Source organism: Mauremys reevesii, linkage group 5, assembly GCF_016161935.1.
Source record: "Mauremys reevesii isolate NIE-2019 linkage group 5, ASM1616193v1, whole genome shotgun sequence".
In the NCBI taxonomy this organism is placed as follows: Eukaryota; Metazoa; Chordata; order Testudines; family Geoemydidae; genus Mauremys; species Mauremys reevesii.
The window spans coordinates 59351441-59366108 of NC_052627.1; the positions used below are offsets into that span (position 1 = coordinate 59351441).

General features: G+C 46.8%; 1 protein-coding gene across 5 annotated transcripts in view; it reads left to right on the forward strand.

Annotated features, from left to right (window-relative positions):
• The window catches only part of ARFIP1 (ADP ribosylation factor interacting protein 1), a 96474-nt gene extending 84018 nt beyond the window's left edge, over positions 1–12456 (forward strand). For all 5 annotated transcript variants that reach the window (XM_039540669.1, XM_039540668.1, XM_039540666.1 and 2 more), the window contains one exon: positions 10870–12456. In XM_039540669.1, coding sequence (XP_039396603.1) covers positions 10870–11025 — 156 coding nt within the window. In that variant the 3' untranslated portion in view covers positions 11026–12456. The remainder of the gene's footprint in view (positions 1–10869) is intronic.
• Positions 12457–14668: the final 2212 nt, after the last annotated feature.

Genomic DNA, 14668 nt, shown 5'->3' on the forward strand with positions numbered 1-14668 from the left:
TTGGTTTGGAAAGCCGTCTTTCATATGCCAGACTTACTGCATATGAAGAAAATCCTAAACATACTGTATGAACAATGTTATCAAATGCAGTAGGAACACTGAGCTGTATTAGTACATCTGTATCTCTAGAATGGACATCAGTCAATAAATTTCTGACTTAATATATGTGGTCTTGGTGCTGAAATAAATTATACATGAGAACTTTTTAATTCTAGAGCTTTTTTCTCCTTTAAGAGCCTTAGCTATGCAAAATGCTGAAGAGTGGTAAAATCTTAAGAACTCAAAGCAGTCTGAAGGAAGCAGTCTTATGGATAAAAATGTGTTCTCACCTATTATAGACGCCCTTATAGGTAGGGCAATCAAACAACCAAATGGTGTCTGGCCTTGTCTGTTTAGATTGTAAATTCTTTGGGGCTGTCCCTTATGTGTCTGTATAGTGCCTTGAACAGTGTGATCATGATATCAGTAGTGCTTCTAGGCAGTAGTATAATGAAAATAATCATGCAGTATTGTTACACCATGCAATAGCCATATGATTATAATAAACAATTCTAGTATTTGTAGTTCCAGATTAGATTGAATGGATTTTTTTAAAATATTTTTTCCTTTCTTCCCCTGCCCCACCCATGCTACCCTCCTCTCCTGTATCACTACTGGGCAGAATTAGAGTTGTTTGGGTGGCCTACCCTTAACATATTTGGATTTCTTTTTAAGTTAAGTTTAAACTTTGAATGATCTAGATTTATAACATTTGGTTTTGGGATAATGATGTTATTGTAATGTATTTTACCTAGAGTTTATACATATGTATTCTCAACTTAATGCTATCTTAATTTAGTTTTTTGTCTTGGAATTTCCTTGTTTAATTGAAAAGTTCATACATGTACACTAAACTAGAAATTCAAAGAGAATGCTCCCATATGATAGTTCTATTGAGTAGAAGATACATAGTTTAAGGCTCATACTTTATTTAACGTTTAGAAGCAGAATCACTCGTATGCTCTAGCTGCTTTAGCCACTCCAGAGCAGCACAAATCATCCAGATTATACTGGCCAGTTGAGATGGATTTTATACCTGCTTTGCAGTGACAGACAACTGCAAAGGAGGCAGTGCACACCTGAGTTTTCCTCTTCATCCATCATGTTCCCCAGCACATGCATGCCCAACAGTACATGCACACCAGTTTTGTCCTTCCAGTTGCGTAGATCTAGGCAATGTGTAGCTTTTATTTTAAATAAATATTTAGAATTAATGGCCACTTTTTGCCATTATCCTAACTAAATGTTTATCTGTTAGTAGAGACAGAAAAATAAAATATACCCGGTATTTTCCTTCAGAGAAACTCAAATTGTCATCTTTCAAAATAGTCACCATCTCCCCATTGTTTCAAATAAGAGTGATGCCAAGCTGCCCTTAAGGAAGATGGTAGTGCCCAGTGCTTTCAAAGGCACTGAGAAATTGTGAGGATCAGGTGAATGAAAGCAGTGGCCGTTATTGCTAAGGGCAGCCTGCATCTTCAGTCCAATGAGATATGGTGGCATTCTGAAGAACATGATTTGTCAGCCTCTGCTGAAGGAGAAACTTTCAATTATGCAGAAAAGCAGCAAAAAATGACCATTAATCCTATTTTTTTCCCCCAGATATAGCTTATATACAAGACTTCAGTGAGTTTTTATTATCTGGAAGGTGTGAAAAAGAAAAGAGATGGCCCATTATTTAAATCATTAGAAGCAAAGAGACTGACACAATGTAATACATTTCTGAAAGGTCTAATTCTTAATTTAAATTCCTGAATTTATGGATTTATGTGTAGATGATATTTGGAATAAGTGCTGTAGTTTGGGGGGAGGGTGATATGATCCATTTTTGATACATAAAATGCGGCATGAATTTCTGCTTCACATGTAAAACTCAGCCGTAACTTTGGAATCATGACTTGCTTCTATAACATCCTAACTTTGATGCCATGAGGCAGTACTTGTGCAGCCCACAATGGGCAGCCAGAGCTTTCCAGAAGGTTCTAGAAGTTCATAACACCTGGGGTTCTACATCCTAGGAGAGTGACTTTGTATAGACAGCACTCTCAAAGCACTGTAACTCACTGATAAAGTAGCCTTTCTTTATTCTCTTGTTTAACAAAATGCCCCAACCTTTTTAACACACGCAGTCCTTTCCCCCAGCCCCTCACATAATTCACTGTCATCTGATAGTGCAGATTCAGAAATGGAAGCATGTCCACCTTTGTGATTAGAAACTATCAAGTTAACCCAATTTTGGTCAGTTTAAAGTGGTCAGTGGAGGGGAGCCTGCATTTTAAGACTGTATAGATGTGGCAATTTTTTCACTTGCATCAAGCGTTTCCAATACAGTACACAGGAAAATCAAGAGAACATACTAGGAATTAAAACAGTGTGGCCCTGAAATTAATTTCTTCTTCGAGTGATTGCTCCTATGCATTCCAGTTAGGTGTGCGCACCGTGCGTGCACGGCTCTCCGGAACATTTTTACCCTAGCAACTCCGGCGGGCCGGCTGGGCGCCCCCTGGAGTGGCGCCTCTATGGCGCCTGTTATATACCCCAGCCGGCCCGTCCGCTCCTCAGTTCCTTCTTACCGCCCGTGACAGCCAGTTGGAACAGTGGAGTGCTATCTCACCTCCACAGCCCTAGCGTTTCTCCGTATCTTTAGTGTATATAGTTGTTTCACTTAGTTTAATAGTTAGATTAGTTGAATAAGTTAGTTGTTATAGTTGTTATAGTTGTGGTAGTAATAGTATAGTAGGGAATTAGAGGGGTTAGCCCCTCTTCTTCCACAACCGGTGCGGGCTCATGCCCAAGGCACCGGACTTTAAGCCCTGTGCGGCTTGTCAGCGGCCTGTGCCCATCGGCGACCCGCACGATTCCTGCCTGTGCTGCCTCGGGGAATCGCACAGGACAGATAAGTGCCCGATTTGCACGGCATTCAAGCCGCGCACAAGAAAGGAGCAAGACTCGCGACTTAAACAGCTCCTTACGGAGGCGGCACTTCAGCCCCCCGCTCCGTCCCCGGCACCGCCGAAACCATCCTCGGCGCACCAGCGGCATCGAGCTGTCCCGGTACCGAGGCTCCTAAAGGCACGCAGACGGCACCGAAGTCCCGGCACCGTTCCCTCTCCCCACAGAGGAAGCGGAAGACGGTGCACCCGTCTCCTAAACCTGCAGCTTCGGGACAGCTTACCCAGCCACCTCCGGCACCGGCTGTGGTAGTGCACAAGCCGTGCACGGTTCCGTTGACTCCGGCACCTCAAGAGTCCTCGAGTCCGGTACCTCCCTGCTCCCCGGCGCTGGCCGCGGTAGAGCTGCATCTCCCGTCCACCCCTGAAACATTTGTGATGGCGAGAGAGCTTATTCAGCTCGTAGAGGCACTGAGCCTCCGGCCCCCGGCACCGCCAGTGCGGGCTGTTCAATCGTTGGGCAAGACTGCAATGATGCGGCCCCTGACGGAAGAGAGGGGCGACGCTCCAAGCCTCAGACCCGGTCCCATTCCAGGCAACGGTCGCCGTCACGTCGGTCCCGATCCCGGCACCGATCCCAGTCTCGGTACCGCACCCCGTCCCGGCACCGGTCGCAGTCCCGGTACCGCTCAGTCTCGTGGTACCGGTCGCACTCCCGGCATCGCTCACGGTCCCGGTCACCGGACCGACGGTACCGTCGGAGATCCAGTTCCCGGTACCGATCTCGCCGTCGCGACTCCCGAAGCCGCTCTTGCCACCGACGATCAAGGTCACGCTCTGGCTCCCGGTACCGAAGTGGCCGACAGTGCCAGGACGGTGATCTGAACCATGACGGCCGGCACTGCTCCTCGGCACCGTCCGGGGATAAGCTGCCTCCTTCAGCGGCGCACTCCATCAGCGCCTCTGCACCCCCGTGGCCTTCGCATCAGCCATCGGTCGTCTCCCAGGTGGACAGCGAGACAGATCTCCGGGCTCCCACCCAGAGCCAACATCTTGGACACCAGCAGTGGGGTTTCTGGGTCCCCTGGGCCGGCTGAGTCCCAAGGGCTCCCCTTGTCCCAGCGCCTAGTGGGTGCTGAACACAGGGTACCGGAAGCCACGGTGAGCCGCCCTCCCCCAGCACCACTGGGGGAGACCCTACCGTCGTCGGATCCCGCAGGGCTTCCGTCAACCTCCCAAGCCCCTGAGCAGCCTCCGGCAGAGGTGGTGGTACAGACTCTGTCTTCATCCTCCTCTCCGGATGAGGCAGTGGCGGGCGCCGCTACAGTGGACCCTCCCCCGATCGACCTGTGGGCCCACCAGGACCTTCTCCGCAGGGTGGCAAAGGCCATTGACCTTCCGGTGGCGGAGGTCCCAGAAGATGAAGACCCGGTGACCAACGTCATCGGCGCGGAGGCCCCGACGCGGGTGGCCCTGCCTTTTATTAAAACAATTCAGAAAAATGCCACGACCATCTGGCAGTCGCCGGCGTCCGTCCCCCCCTACGGCAAGGGGCGTGGAACGTAAATACTCGGTCCCCCCCACGGGATATGAGTATCTGTACACTCACCCCGCTCCGGACTCACTGGTCATCCAGTCCGTTAACGACCGTGAGCGGCATGGACAGCCAGCCCCAGCGCCGAAGTCGAAGGACGCCAGGCGCATGGACTTGTTGGGCCGCAAGGTGTATTCGGCGGGGGGTCTCCAGCTGCGCATTGCAAACCAGCTGGCCCTCTTAGCCCGGTACGCCTTCGACATTTTCGTGTCCCTCACGAAATACGCGGAACTGATCCCGACGGCTTCCCGACGAGAGTTTTTGGCTCTGGTCGAAGAGGGCAGGACAGCCTCCCGCTCTTCCATCCAGGCTGCTCTGGATTCGGCGGACTCAGGGGCCAGAACCTTGGCCTCTGGAGTAACTATGCAGCGCATCTCCTGGCTACAGTCCTCCACCTTGCCGCCAGAGGTGCAGTATACCCTCCAGGACCTGCCCTTTGAGACTCACGGCCTGTTCTCAGAGAAAACGGACTCGAGGATACAGACCCTGAAGGACGGTCGTGTAGCTATCCGCACTCTGGGTATGCACACACGAGCTACCCAGAGGCGCTCCTTCCGCCAACAGCAGCCCTTCCGGCCTTTTACCCAGGCCAGGTCAAGGCCCTATAATAGTCGGCGCAACGGCCTCAACCGCCGTAGACCTTCAGGCAGCAGGTGCAACCAGGCCCAGGCGTCGTCCAAGGCCCCGCAAGGGCCCAGACAGCAGTTTTGATGGGATGCCCGAGGACGGCTCATCAGTCTATTCCCAGGATCCAACCCCTTTATTTTGCAACCGCCTTTCCCGCTTCCTCCCGGCGTGGTCCCAAATATCATCGGACAGCTGGGTACTCCGTACTATCCAGTATGGTTACCAACTTCAGTTTATTTCGCCCCCTCCTTCCCACCCACCTTCCCCGTCCCTCTTCAGGGACCCCTCTCACGAGCAATGCCTCTTGCAAGAGGTCGAAACTCTGAGGTTGGGTGCCATAGAGGAGGTGCCGCAAGACAGGCGGGGCAGGGGATTCTATTCCCATTATTTTCTCATCCCCAAGGCGAAAGGAGGCCTCAGACCTATACTGGACCTCCGGGAGCTCAACAAGTACATGATCAAGCTCAAATTTTGCATGGTGACCTTGGGGACCATCATTCCCTCCCTGGATCCGGGAGACTGGTTTGCCACCCTCGACATGAAGGACGCATACTTCCATATTGCTATTTACCCTCCCCATCGACGCTACCTGCGTTTTGTGGTCAACGGTGCGCACTACCAGTTTGCGGTGCTACCCTTCGGCCTATCCACCGCTCCGAGGGTCTTCACCAAATGCATGGCAGTAGTTGCTGCAGACCTCCGCCGTCGTCGAGTTCACGTCTACCCTTATCTCGACGACTGGCTGGTTCGCGGGCCATCCCACCAATTGGTAACAGACCAAGTTGCTGAGATACTCGCCCTATTTCGGGCACTGGGCCTTCTCGTCAATGTGGAGAAGTCCTCACTGACTCCATCACAGAGAGTGGAGTTTATTGGAGCGGTCCTCGACTCCACGGTGGCCAGGGCCTGTCTCCCTCGCGCCCGGCACCAGACGATGGTCTCCATCATCCGAGACCTGCACGCTTTTCCCACTACGACGGTTCGGTCCTGCCTATGCCTCCTGGGCCACATAGCGTCGTGCACGTTCATCACCGCCTACGCGAGACTGCACCTTCGCCCATTTCAATCTTGGCTGGTGTCGGTGTACCGCCCACACCGCGACTCGATGGACAGAGTAGTCACGGTCACGAAGCCTACCCTCGCTTCGCTCAGTTGGTGGCTGAACCCAGAGGTCGTATGTGCAGGAGTCCCGTTCCGCCCTCCTCGTCGGTCCGTGACACTGATGACAGATGCCTCGGCGTTGTGATGGGGGGCACACCTGGGCGACCTACACACCTAGGGCCTCTGGTCGCCCCAGGAGCTCTCCCTCCACATCAACGTCAGGGAGCTGCGGGCAATTTGCTTGGCATGCCACGCCTTCCACACCCGTCTGCGAGGCCAATGCGTAGCGGTGTTCACGGACAACACCACAGCGATGTTCTATGTGAACAAACAAGGCGGAGCCCGCTCCTCCCCGCTCTGCAAGGAAGCGATGCTCCTGTGGGACTTCTGCGTGACCCACTCAATTCACCTGGAAGCATCCTTTCTTCCGGGAGTGCAGAACACGCTGGCCGACCATCTCAGCAGGTCGTTCCTCTCCCACGAGTGGTCCCTCTGTCCAGATGTCGCCCACACAATCTTCCGGAGGTGGGGGTTTCCCCAGATAGACTTATTTGCCTCCAGGGAGAACAGGAAGTGCCACCTGTTTTGCTCGTTCCAGGGTCGCTCGCCAGGCTCCCTGTCAGACGCCTTCCTTTACCCCTGGACGGATCGTCTCCTCTACGCCTTCCCTCCATTCCCGCTAGTGCACCGAGTGCTACTGAAGCTTCGGAGGGACAGAGCCCGCGTCATACTCGTAGCTCCGGCCTGGCCGAGGCAGCACTGGTACACCCTGCTGCTCGAGTTCTCCGTTCGGGATCCCATCCCCCTTCCGTTATGGTCGGACCTCATCACCCAGGACTTCGGCAGACTCCGCCATCTGAACCTGCAGTCCCTCCATCTTACAGCTTGGTACCTGAGTGGTTGACCCACGCAGAGAGGGACTGTTCGGCGGCAGTACAGCAAGTCCTGCTAGAGAGCAGAAAGCCTTCCACTCGCTCCACTTACCTTGCGAAATGGAAGCGATTCGCACTCTGGTGTGATCAACGAGGACTCAATCCATTCGTAGTCCCGGTCCCTACCATCCTCGACTACCTGTGCTACCTTAAGGAGCAAGGTCTTGCGGTCTCCTCCTTGAGAGTACACCTGGCAGCAGTGTCTGCTTTTCGTCCATCTATGGGAGGTCGGTCCATCTTCTCTAACCAGATGGTTTCCCGCTTCCTTAAAGGCCTGGACCGGTTGTACCCGCCGGTGCGGCGTCCTGCCCCGACCTGGGATTTGAACCTCGTTCTGGCCAAGCTTATGGGACCGCCCTTCGAGCCTTTTACATCGAGCGGACGAAGCCCTTCCAGTGTTCGACCCAGCGGTTTGTGGCAGTCGCCGACCGCATGAAGGGTGAGCCGGTTTCCTCCCAGCGGATTTCCTCCTGGGTAACGGCATGTATTCGGACATGCTACGAGCTTGCTCGCGTGCCACCATGCCGCCTCACTGCTCACTCAACGAGAGCACACGCCTTGTCGGCCGCCTTCCTGGCCCATGTTCCCATCCAGGACATCTGTGGAGCGGCCACCTGGTCTTCTGTCCACACCTTCGTCTCCCATTACGCGTTGGTGCAGCAATCAAGAGACGATGCAGCCTTCTGCTCCGCAGTCTTACACTCTGCCACGTCTCACTCCGACCCCACCGCCTAGGTAAGGCTTGGGAATCACCTAACTGGAATGCATAGGAGCAATCACTCGAAGAAAAGACGGTTACTCACCGTAGTAACTGTTCTTCGAGATGTGTTGCTCCTATCCATTCCAGACCCGCCCTCCTTCCCCACTGTCGGAGTAGCCGGCAAGAAGGAACTGAGGAGTGGACGGGCCGGCTGGGGTATATAACAGGCGCCATAGCGGCGCCACTCCAGGGGGCGCCCAGCCGGCCCGCTGGAGTTGCTAGGATAAAAATGTTCCGGAGAGCCGTGCACGCGCGGCGTGCACACCTAACTGGAATGGATAGGAGCAACACATCTCGAAGAACAACAGTTACTACGGTGAGTAACCGTCTTTTCTGTTACTCTGGATTTATCAAAGTCTAACTTCATAGAATGTATTCGACACCACTATAATTTAGAAATAATCTGTAGTATCTTTATAAAGATACTTAAGTTCAGTAAACATGGTTGCCTATTTTTTAAACAAGGATAATATATAGATTTGTGCCACAGAATGATTTTTGGAATTTCATAACATTTTTTAAAAGATTGAGAGCTATCTTCAACTTACTAATTAATTTAAGTACTTAGATTTATAGCCCAGATGACCCTCTTTCTAATCTCGGTGCCATAAGTTCCTTACAAATTATCTAAACAAACCATGGTACAGAACACTAAATTTAAACAGAAACCCGTCCAGCCCAAATACTCAGCCCAGACAATATCAAACAAGTCTAAGTAAGTGGACAATATTGAAGGAGACTAGATGATGGTCTGAGGGGAATCTCAATGGAGAAGTTAGAGTTGAAGCAGTGTTTAATGAAGACCAGACCAAGTGAGTGGAAGAGTTGATCCAGCTCAAATGAGATTAAGACAATGAGGCAAGCAGGTCATCACTGAAATCACTGAGTGATGTTAGTGGAGGAATTGTGACACAAGAAAGAAGAAAATGAAGTCAAATCAGGTGAAGGTGATTGGGAAGAAGTAGACCATAGTTAGATGGAGTGTTTAATAGAGGAGTGAGATGAAGAACTGGGGCATTGGAAGTGACAGGATGGGAGACTCACCCCTTTTGGTTTGTCTGATCTCTTGCAAAGACAGATTGGTGCGGCAGACTTTCACTGGGCAATTCTCCCTTTTGGCATACCTTTTTAAAATGCTAGGTTAGAAGTGTGGGTCTGAACAAGATTCCTATGATCCCACACCCACTTCAGACTTTTGCATAGAAGTGTCTTCAGTTGCTGATAAGCAAAGGAATGGGCTTAAGGACAAACATTCATTTGTTCCTGAATTTCTTCACTTCTGTGAGGTAAAAGCAAACTGTCCATATTGTGATGAAATTTTCATTTATCTGTTGCATTTTGTCTGGAATCATGTAGCAAATTATTGAAAACAAGGATCTTGTGTATTTTAAACTTGTATCAGTATAACCTTACATAATCCTGGTTCAATTATATGATATAGCGGGGGGGAACAATTCTGCATTGGCAGGGAGCTGGGCTGGATTACCTAAGAGCACTCGGATGGAAAAAGACCTATGATTCAATGAAGCAGATTACATCAGAAAAGTGACTTTTTGTTTCCTCAAGGGCACATAAATGAGATGGGCACTTTAAAAATGAGTTGCTATGTATATTATCTCGGAGGGGACAAATCTGAAGTAGATTTGGCCCACCAGCATTTATAAATTGTACACCGATTTGACGTCTTTAATGAATTGTTAGCCTATCTATTCAAGCACTTAGTTTGTCTGATTATCTTTATGTTGCTTAGTGGATTGCTTGCTGGCACAGTGACTTAGTCGCATCCTACCTAGTGAGTAGATGGACTACCTAGTGTTTCAAAAGCAGACCCAAGATGTCAGGTCCTGGGCAAAATGCATATATCATGGGGTGAATATTTATTAGGAGAAGAAATAGTTGTAATATATGCTTTAGTGATGCTATCTGAGACCAGCAGTGTCCATTCAGAAAGGGCTGCTCACTACGCTGCATGACAAATTAAGGGCCCATCTATACTAATCTGTCAGGTTAGGCTGTAACCCTATTCCCTAGAAATGTTTTGCGAACATATTCCTGTTCGCATTCTATATGTTAAACACCCCTATCCATACACGGGTGGTGTTGGATGTAATACGTATGGGTCATAAGTGACCTAGGGGGAGATTTTGAAAGGCACACATGGCAGTCAAGTGCCTAACTGCTGTGTGCCTTTGAAAATCTCCCCCTTAGTGTCAACTCAGTCACTGAAGAACAGTTGTTCTTAAATTACAAGTGAAGCTGAATTTTGTCTTTGCCTGTTCCCTATTGTATCAAGTCACAAGTGCTAAACCCATGTCTTCACTATTTATTTTGAGAAAAATTGGCGATTCTCAGGAACTAATAAAGCTTAAAAGGGTTGGCAAGTGAGAATATATATATCATTTATCGCAAAAAGTGTTGCAGTGTGGGTTGAATTTATTATAATACCTAAATGAGAGAGAGTATTTCAGACATCAACAAATATATTTGCCTCCTAATAGAAGAGCATGCAAGTCTCTTACTAATGTTAACAAAGTCTTATGAGCATATCTGTATGCTGCTTTCTGCATGAAAATAAAGTAGAGCTAAATACAAGAACATGTTCAGACATATGTAGAATAAATGGCTGCAGAGTGTAAACACTCTAAAACAAATACTTTCTTACATTACCTTAGTTTTCATTGTGATCGGAAAAATCTTGTAGTGGGGAATTGAATTTCTTTGAATTAATAGACCCTAATGACCCTCAGATTGTATCACAAAAACTTGGATTTTTGCATAAAATGTTAAATATGTATTGAATAACTCTTCTCTGTTTAGAGTCTGAATTTTAAATTGGTACATCCAATAAATCTCCTGTTATGTCTAAAGCCTCAAGTGTCAATCAAGTGCCTCTTCATCTTTAACTCCTTCTGTCCTTGTCCACAGGTTAAAGTATTGCACAATCAACTTGTTCTGTTCCACAATGCCATTGCTGCATACTTCTCTGGGAATCAGAAGCAGCTTGAACAGACACTTAAACAGTTCCACATCAAATTGAAAACTCCTGGAGTAGATGCTCCATCCTGGCTTGAAGAACAGTGATCAAACTAGAAAAGAGGAGCATTGTTTAACCTAGAATCTGTACATCTGATAAAAAATAAGGGGTTGGGATAGAAGGACTGTTGCAGTGATTCTTGCACAAACAGCTTTAATTTTTCCCTTTTATAATACTGTAATTTAATATGGTTGGAGGGTGGTGTCTTTCCGGTGCCCAAGCATAATTTGTCATTTCAGATTTTGAGTACTCCTTTTGTATGTGAGGGTTGATGGCTATTTCTGTAGTTAAACAAAAAATATAGATTTGCACTGATAAGATGTTTGTGGTTTCTGGTCATTGTGGTGGCTAGTCAAAATATTTCCAAAGGGAGGTTTACATGATTTGTACCAACATCTGATATTTTATATATGAATATATTAAACATCTTTAATGAATCATTTTCATGTAATTGTGTTTTAAAAAGGAGAGTAAAAAGAATATTTTTCAGAGTAATAATATTATAAGGCCTTCATGCAGTACCTGCACAGAGGCAACAGCTGTAATAGATGGCTGATTGACTCATGGAATTGCAGCAAATACCTTTTTAAAAGGTAGGTCTTTATCTGTCGATTGTATATTTAAAAACAAAAACTCTAAAGAAGCGAGAATCACTGTCAGTCTGAGGCTTCTAAGCACACATTTTAGCTTTGCACCAAGTGGCTAGCTGGGTGAAGCCAACCACTTGCCATACTAATTCCATTTTTAAATGTTACTTTCTGCATGAGACAAATACCATACTAGCCTTAAATCACAGGTATGTGCCTTTTCACGAGAGACTTCTTTCAACCAGTGTATATAATCCACAAGAGAGCCTTTTTTGTCTCTGTTCCCAACAAGGGAAAAAATACTACATAATGCTATATTTCTTTCTACACTTTAGACTAAGATAAAACTTTGGTTAAGATTGATGGATTGATGTGAAGTTTGTTTGAGAGAAAAATAGGGCCAGTATGATTAACTGTGGAGCATATTTCAGCAGCAGGGATAATGAGGCTGATATTTGTATGTTTCATTTCTCCATCAGTAGTGTAATCCTTATTTAAATGTAACTATATATGTTAATTTTATCATAGGCATTTTAAATTCAGTATATGTGAGTCCTCATTTGCACATGTTCCGTTGCTTTGTGTTCTGTTAAGTAAAATGAAGTACTTAAGGACTATTACTTACAACTATGTGGATGGTATGATTTATGTACTATATGTTCAAGTGTCTTTCAGCTGATGTTTCTTAAAAGTTTGTTTTCAGTGCTTAACACAATAATGTAACTATAAATCAAACATATTTACGTCATTCCTCATTAGATTCATAGTCTGACAGAGCCTTCTTTATTTTTGTGTTCTGTCAGAATTTCTCTTGTAATCATTCCTTTTACATTTCCCCAGAATGTACCTCCATTGTGAATTTTTTATTCATATTAAAGGTGTTTGCTGCAATATCTTTTTCCTTGTCGATAACTATAAATAGAATTCTGCTGTAATTCTCTGCAGCAAAAACTGAGAACCACCAGGTGAACACGACACTTCAATTTCAGTAAATGAGCACTGGGAGCATGGTAAGTTTTATAACTTAGCACAGGGTAAGTTGACATTATACACAAGTTAAAATCCAGTGCAAACAAATCTACTTGTGAATAAATGTCAGTGATTGTATGTTGAAGCCACTTAAAAATGTGAGCTGATTCTATTATTAAGGATGAATGCACATCACTGCTGTTGTCTTGGATTCCTTGTTCATAATTACTGTTTTGCAGGGCTTCAGTCGTGCCAGAATGCCATCCCAGTGCTTTAGCATAGGTGCTGACTCTGTGGGTGCTCTGGGGCTGGAGCTCTGCACCTACCGGCAGCCAAGCTTTGGATTTTTGCAAGTGCGTGTGTGTGACGGTGCAGGTGAAGTGGCTTTTGCAAATAGCCATATGACTGCACAGGAGACTCATTGAGGGCAGAGACACAGCAGAGACGTGAAGGTGGTAGACTCCTACGCTGGTACTTGAATGCCAGCTGTCAGAGCAGTAAAGGAAAAATAATTCTTCTAAAATACACATCCGAGTATATTTTCCCCACCTGAATTAGATCTTTAAGGATGAAACTTGTGCTGGGTCAGGCTAACCCTGGCCTGGGAGTAAATAACTGGGCAGAAATGGTGAATGTGAACTCAGTTTAAATTCCTGTTCTTTATCTTGCTCCCCAAGGCAAGACCGTAAACTGCTAGTGTTGCTGCTAGACCTGTTTGGATGTTGAATTGCTGGATAAGACATTCCAAATATTATATAAGTATTAATTTTACTTTCTTCCTCTACTCCCTTTACTCATTCTATATACTACTCATGGAATGGGTCAGGAAGCTGATGTATTGTATTCAAAACTAATGTTTCCAGCCCAACCAATTCTAATACTTCTGGTAAGAGTGTGTCCTACAGGTGTATCTTGCTGATTGTTTTCTTAATACTTGCATTTGGCAGTCTATACTCTTATTTATCCAGGTGTTCAGATACTAGAGTTATAGGAACTAATAAGTGCCTATACAGATGCTGTACACCTTTGTGGCCATGTCTACGCTACAAAATTATCGACTTAATTTATGTCAGCATAGTCACCACAGTTGTTAAATTGCTTGTGCATGACCTCACCAGGAGCGCTTGTATTAATTGTATTGTCTGTCAATGTGGGGTATTGTGGGACAGCTCCTGAACGCCAGGAACAGTTGGCATGAGCAATTCAGTGTCTGAGGTGGCACGGCATCAACCTAATTACATTGACCATGACTATACTGCTTGGGGAGAGGGTGTCACTACATTGGTGTACAGAGGCACTTACGTCCGCAGGAGCCAAATTTAAGCAAAGACTCCTCCACAGCTAGTTCAATGCAAGGCGGCTTAGGTCGATTTAACTGTGTGGTGTTTTTAGCTTGACACAAGTATTCTAAAATCGGAATAGTTTCTTAAGTTGGTTTGAAATTTGGTGTGCCTCATGGTGTGGGGGAGGAGGGGGGAGACAAGGGATAGTGTTAATTATCTATATTAGTGGTAATTTGACTGTAGGGTTTCCAAGTTACAGCCCCCTCAAAGAAACTACTGCCTTGTACTTAAAATGGAGAGGTGCTAGTGACTGGATGAACGATAGACCTAGGTGAGATTGATGGTTGTGAACTCACTTTTCTATTAACATAACTAAGGATATGTTAATTACAGGTCCTCCCCTAGGACAAAAGGAGTTTTGGACTGAAGATATGTCTACATGGCAATTAAGGCCATGTCTGCACTACCATTTAAGTCTGCAAAACTTGTGTGAAAAACACACACCACCGAGCAACATAAGTTTCACCAGTATAAGTGGTAGTGTGCACAGCACTATTAGGGTTGCCAACCCTCCAGGATTGGCCTGGAGTCTCCTGCAATTGGCATTGATCTCCTGGTGACCAGTGGGAGAGCTTCTCCTGCCAACATAACTACTGCTGCTCATTGGGGGTGGTTTAATTATGTTGATGGGAGAGCTCTCCCATCAGGGCAGAGCAGCCACACGAGAGATCAGTACAGCTGTGCCGCTGTAAGGTCTCTAGTGTAGACATAGCCTAAATACCCGTGGCTGGCTGGTGCCAGCTGACTTGGGCTCTGGCTAACGGGTTGTTCAACTGAAGTGTAAATGTTTG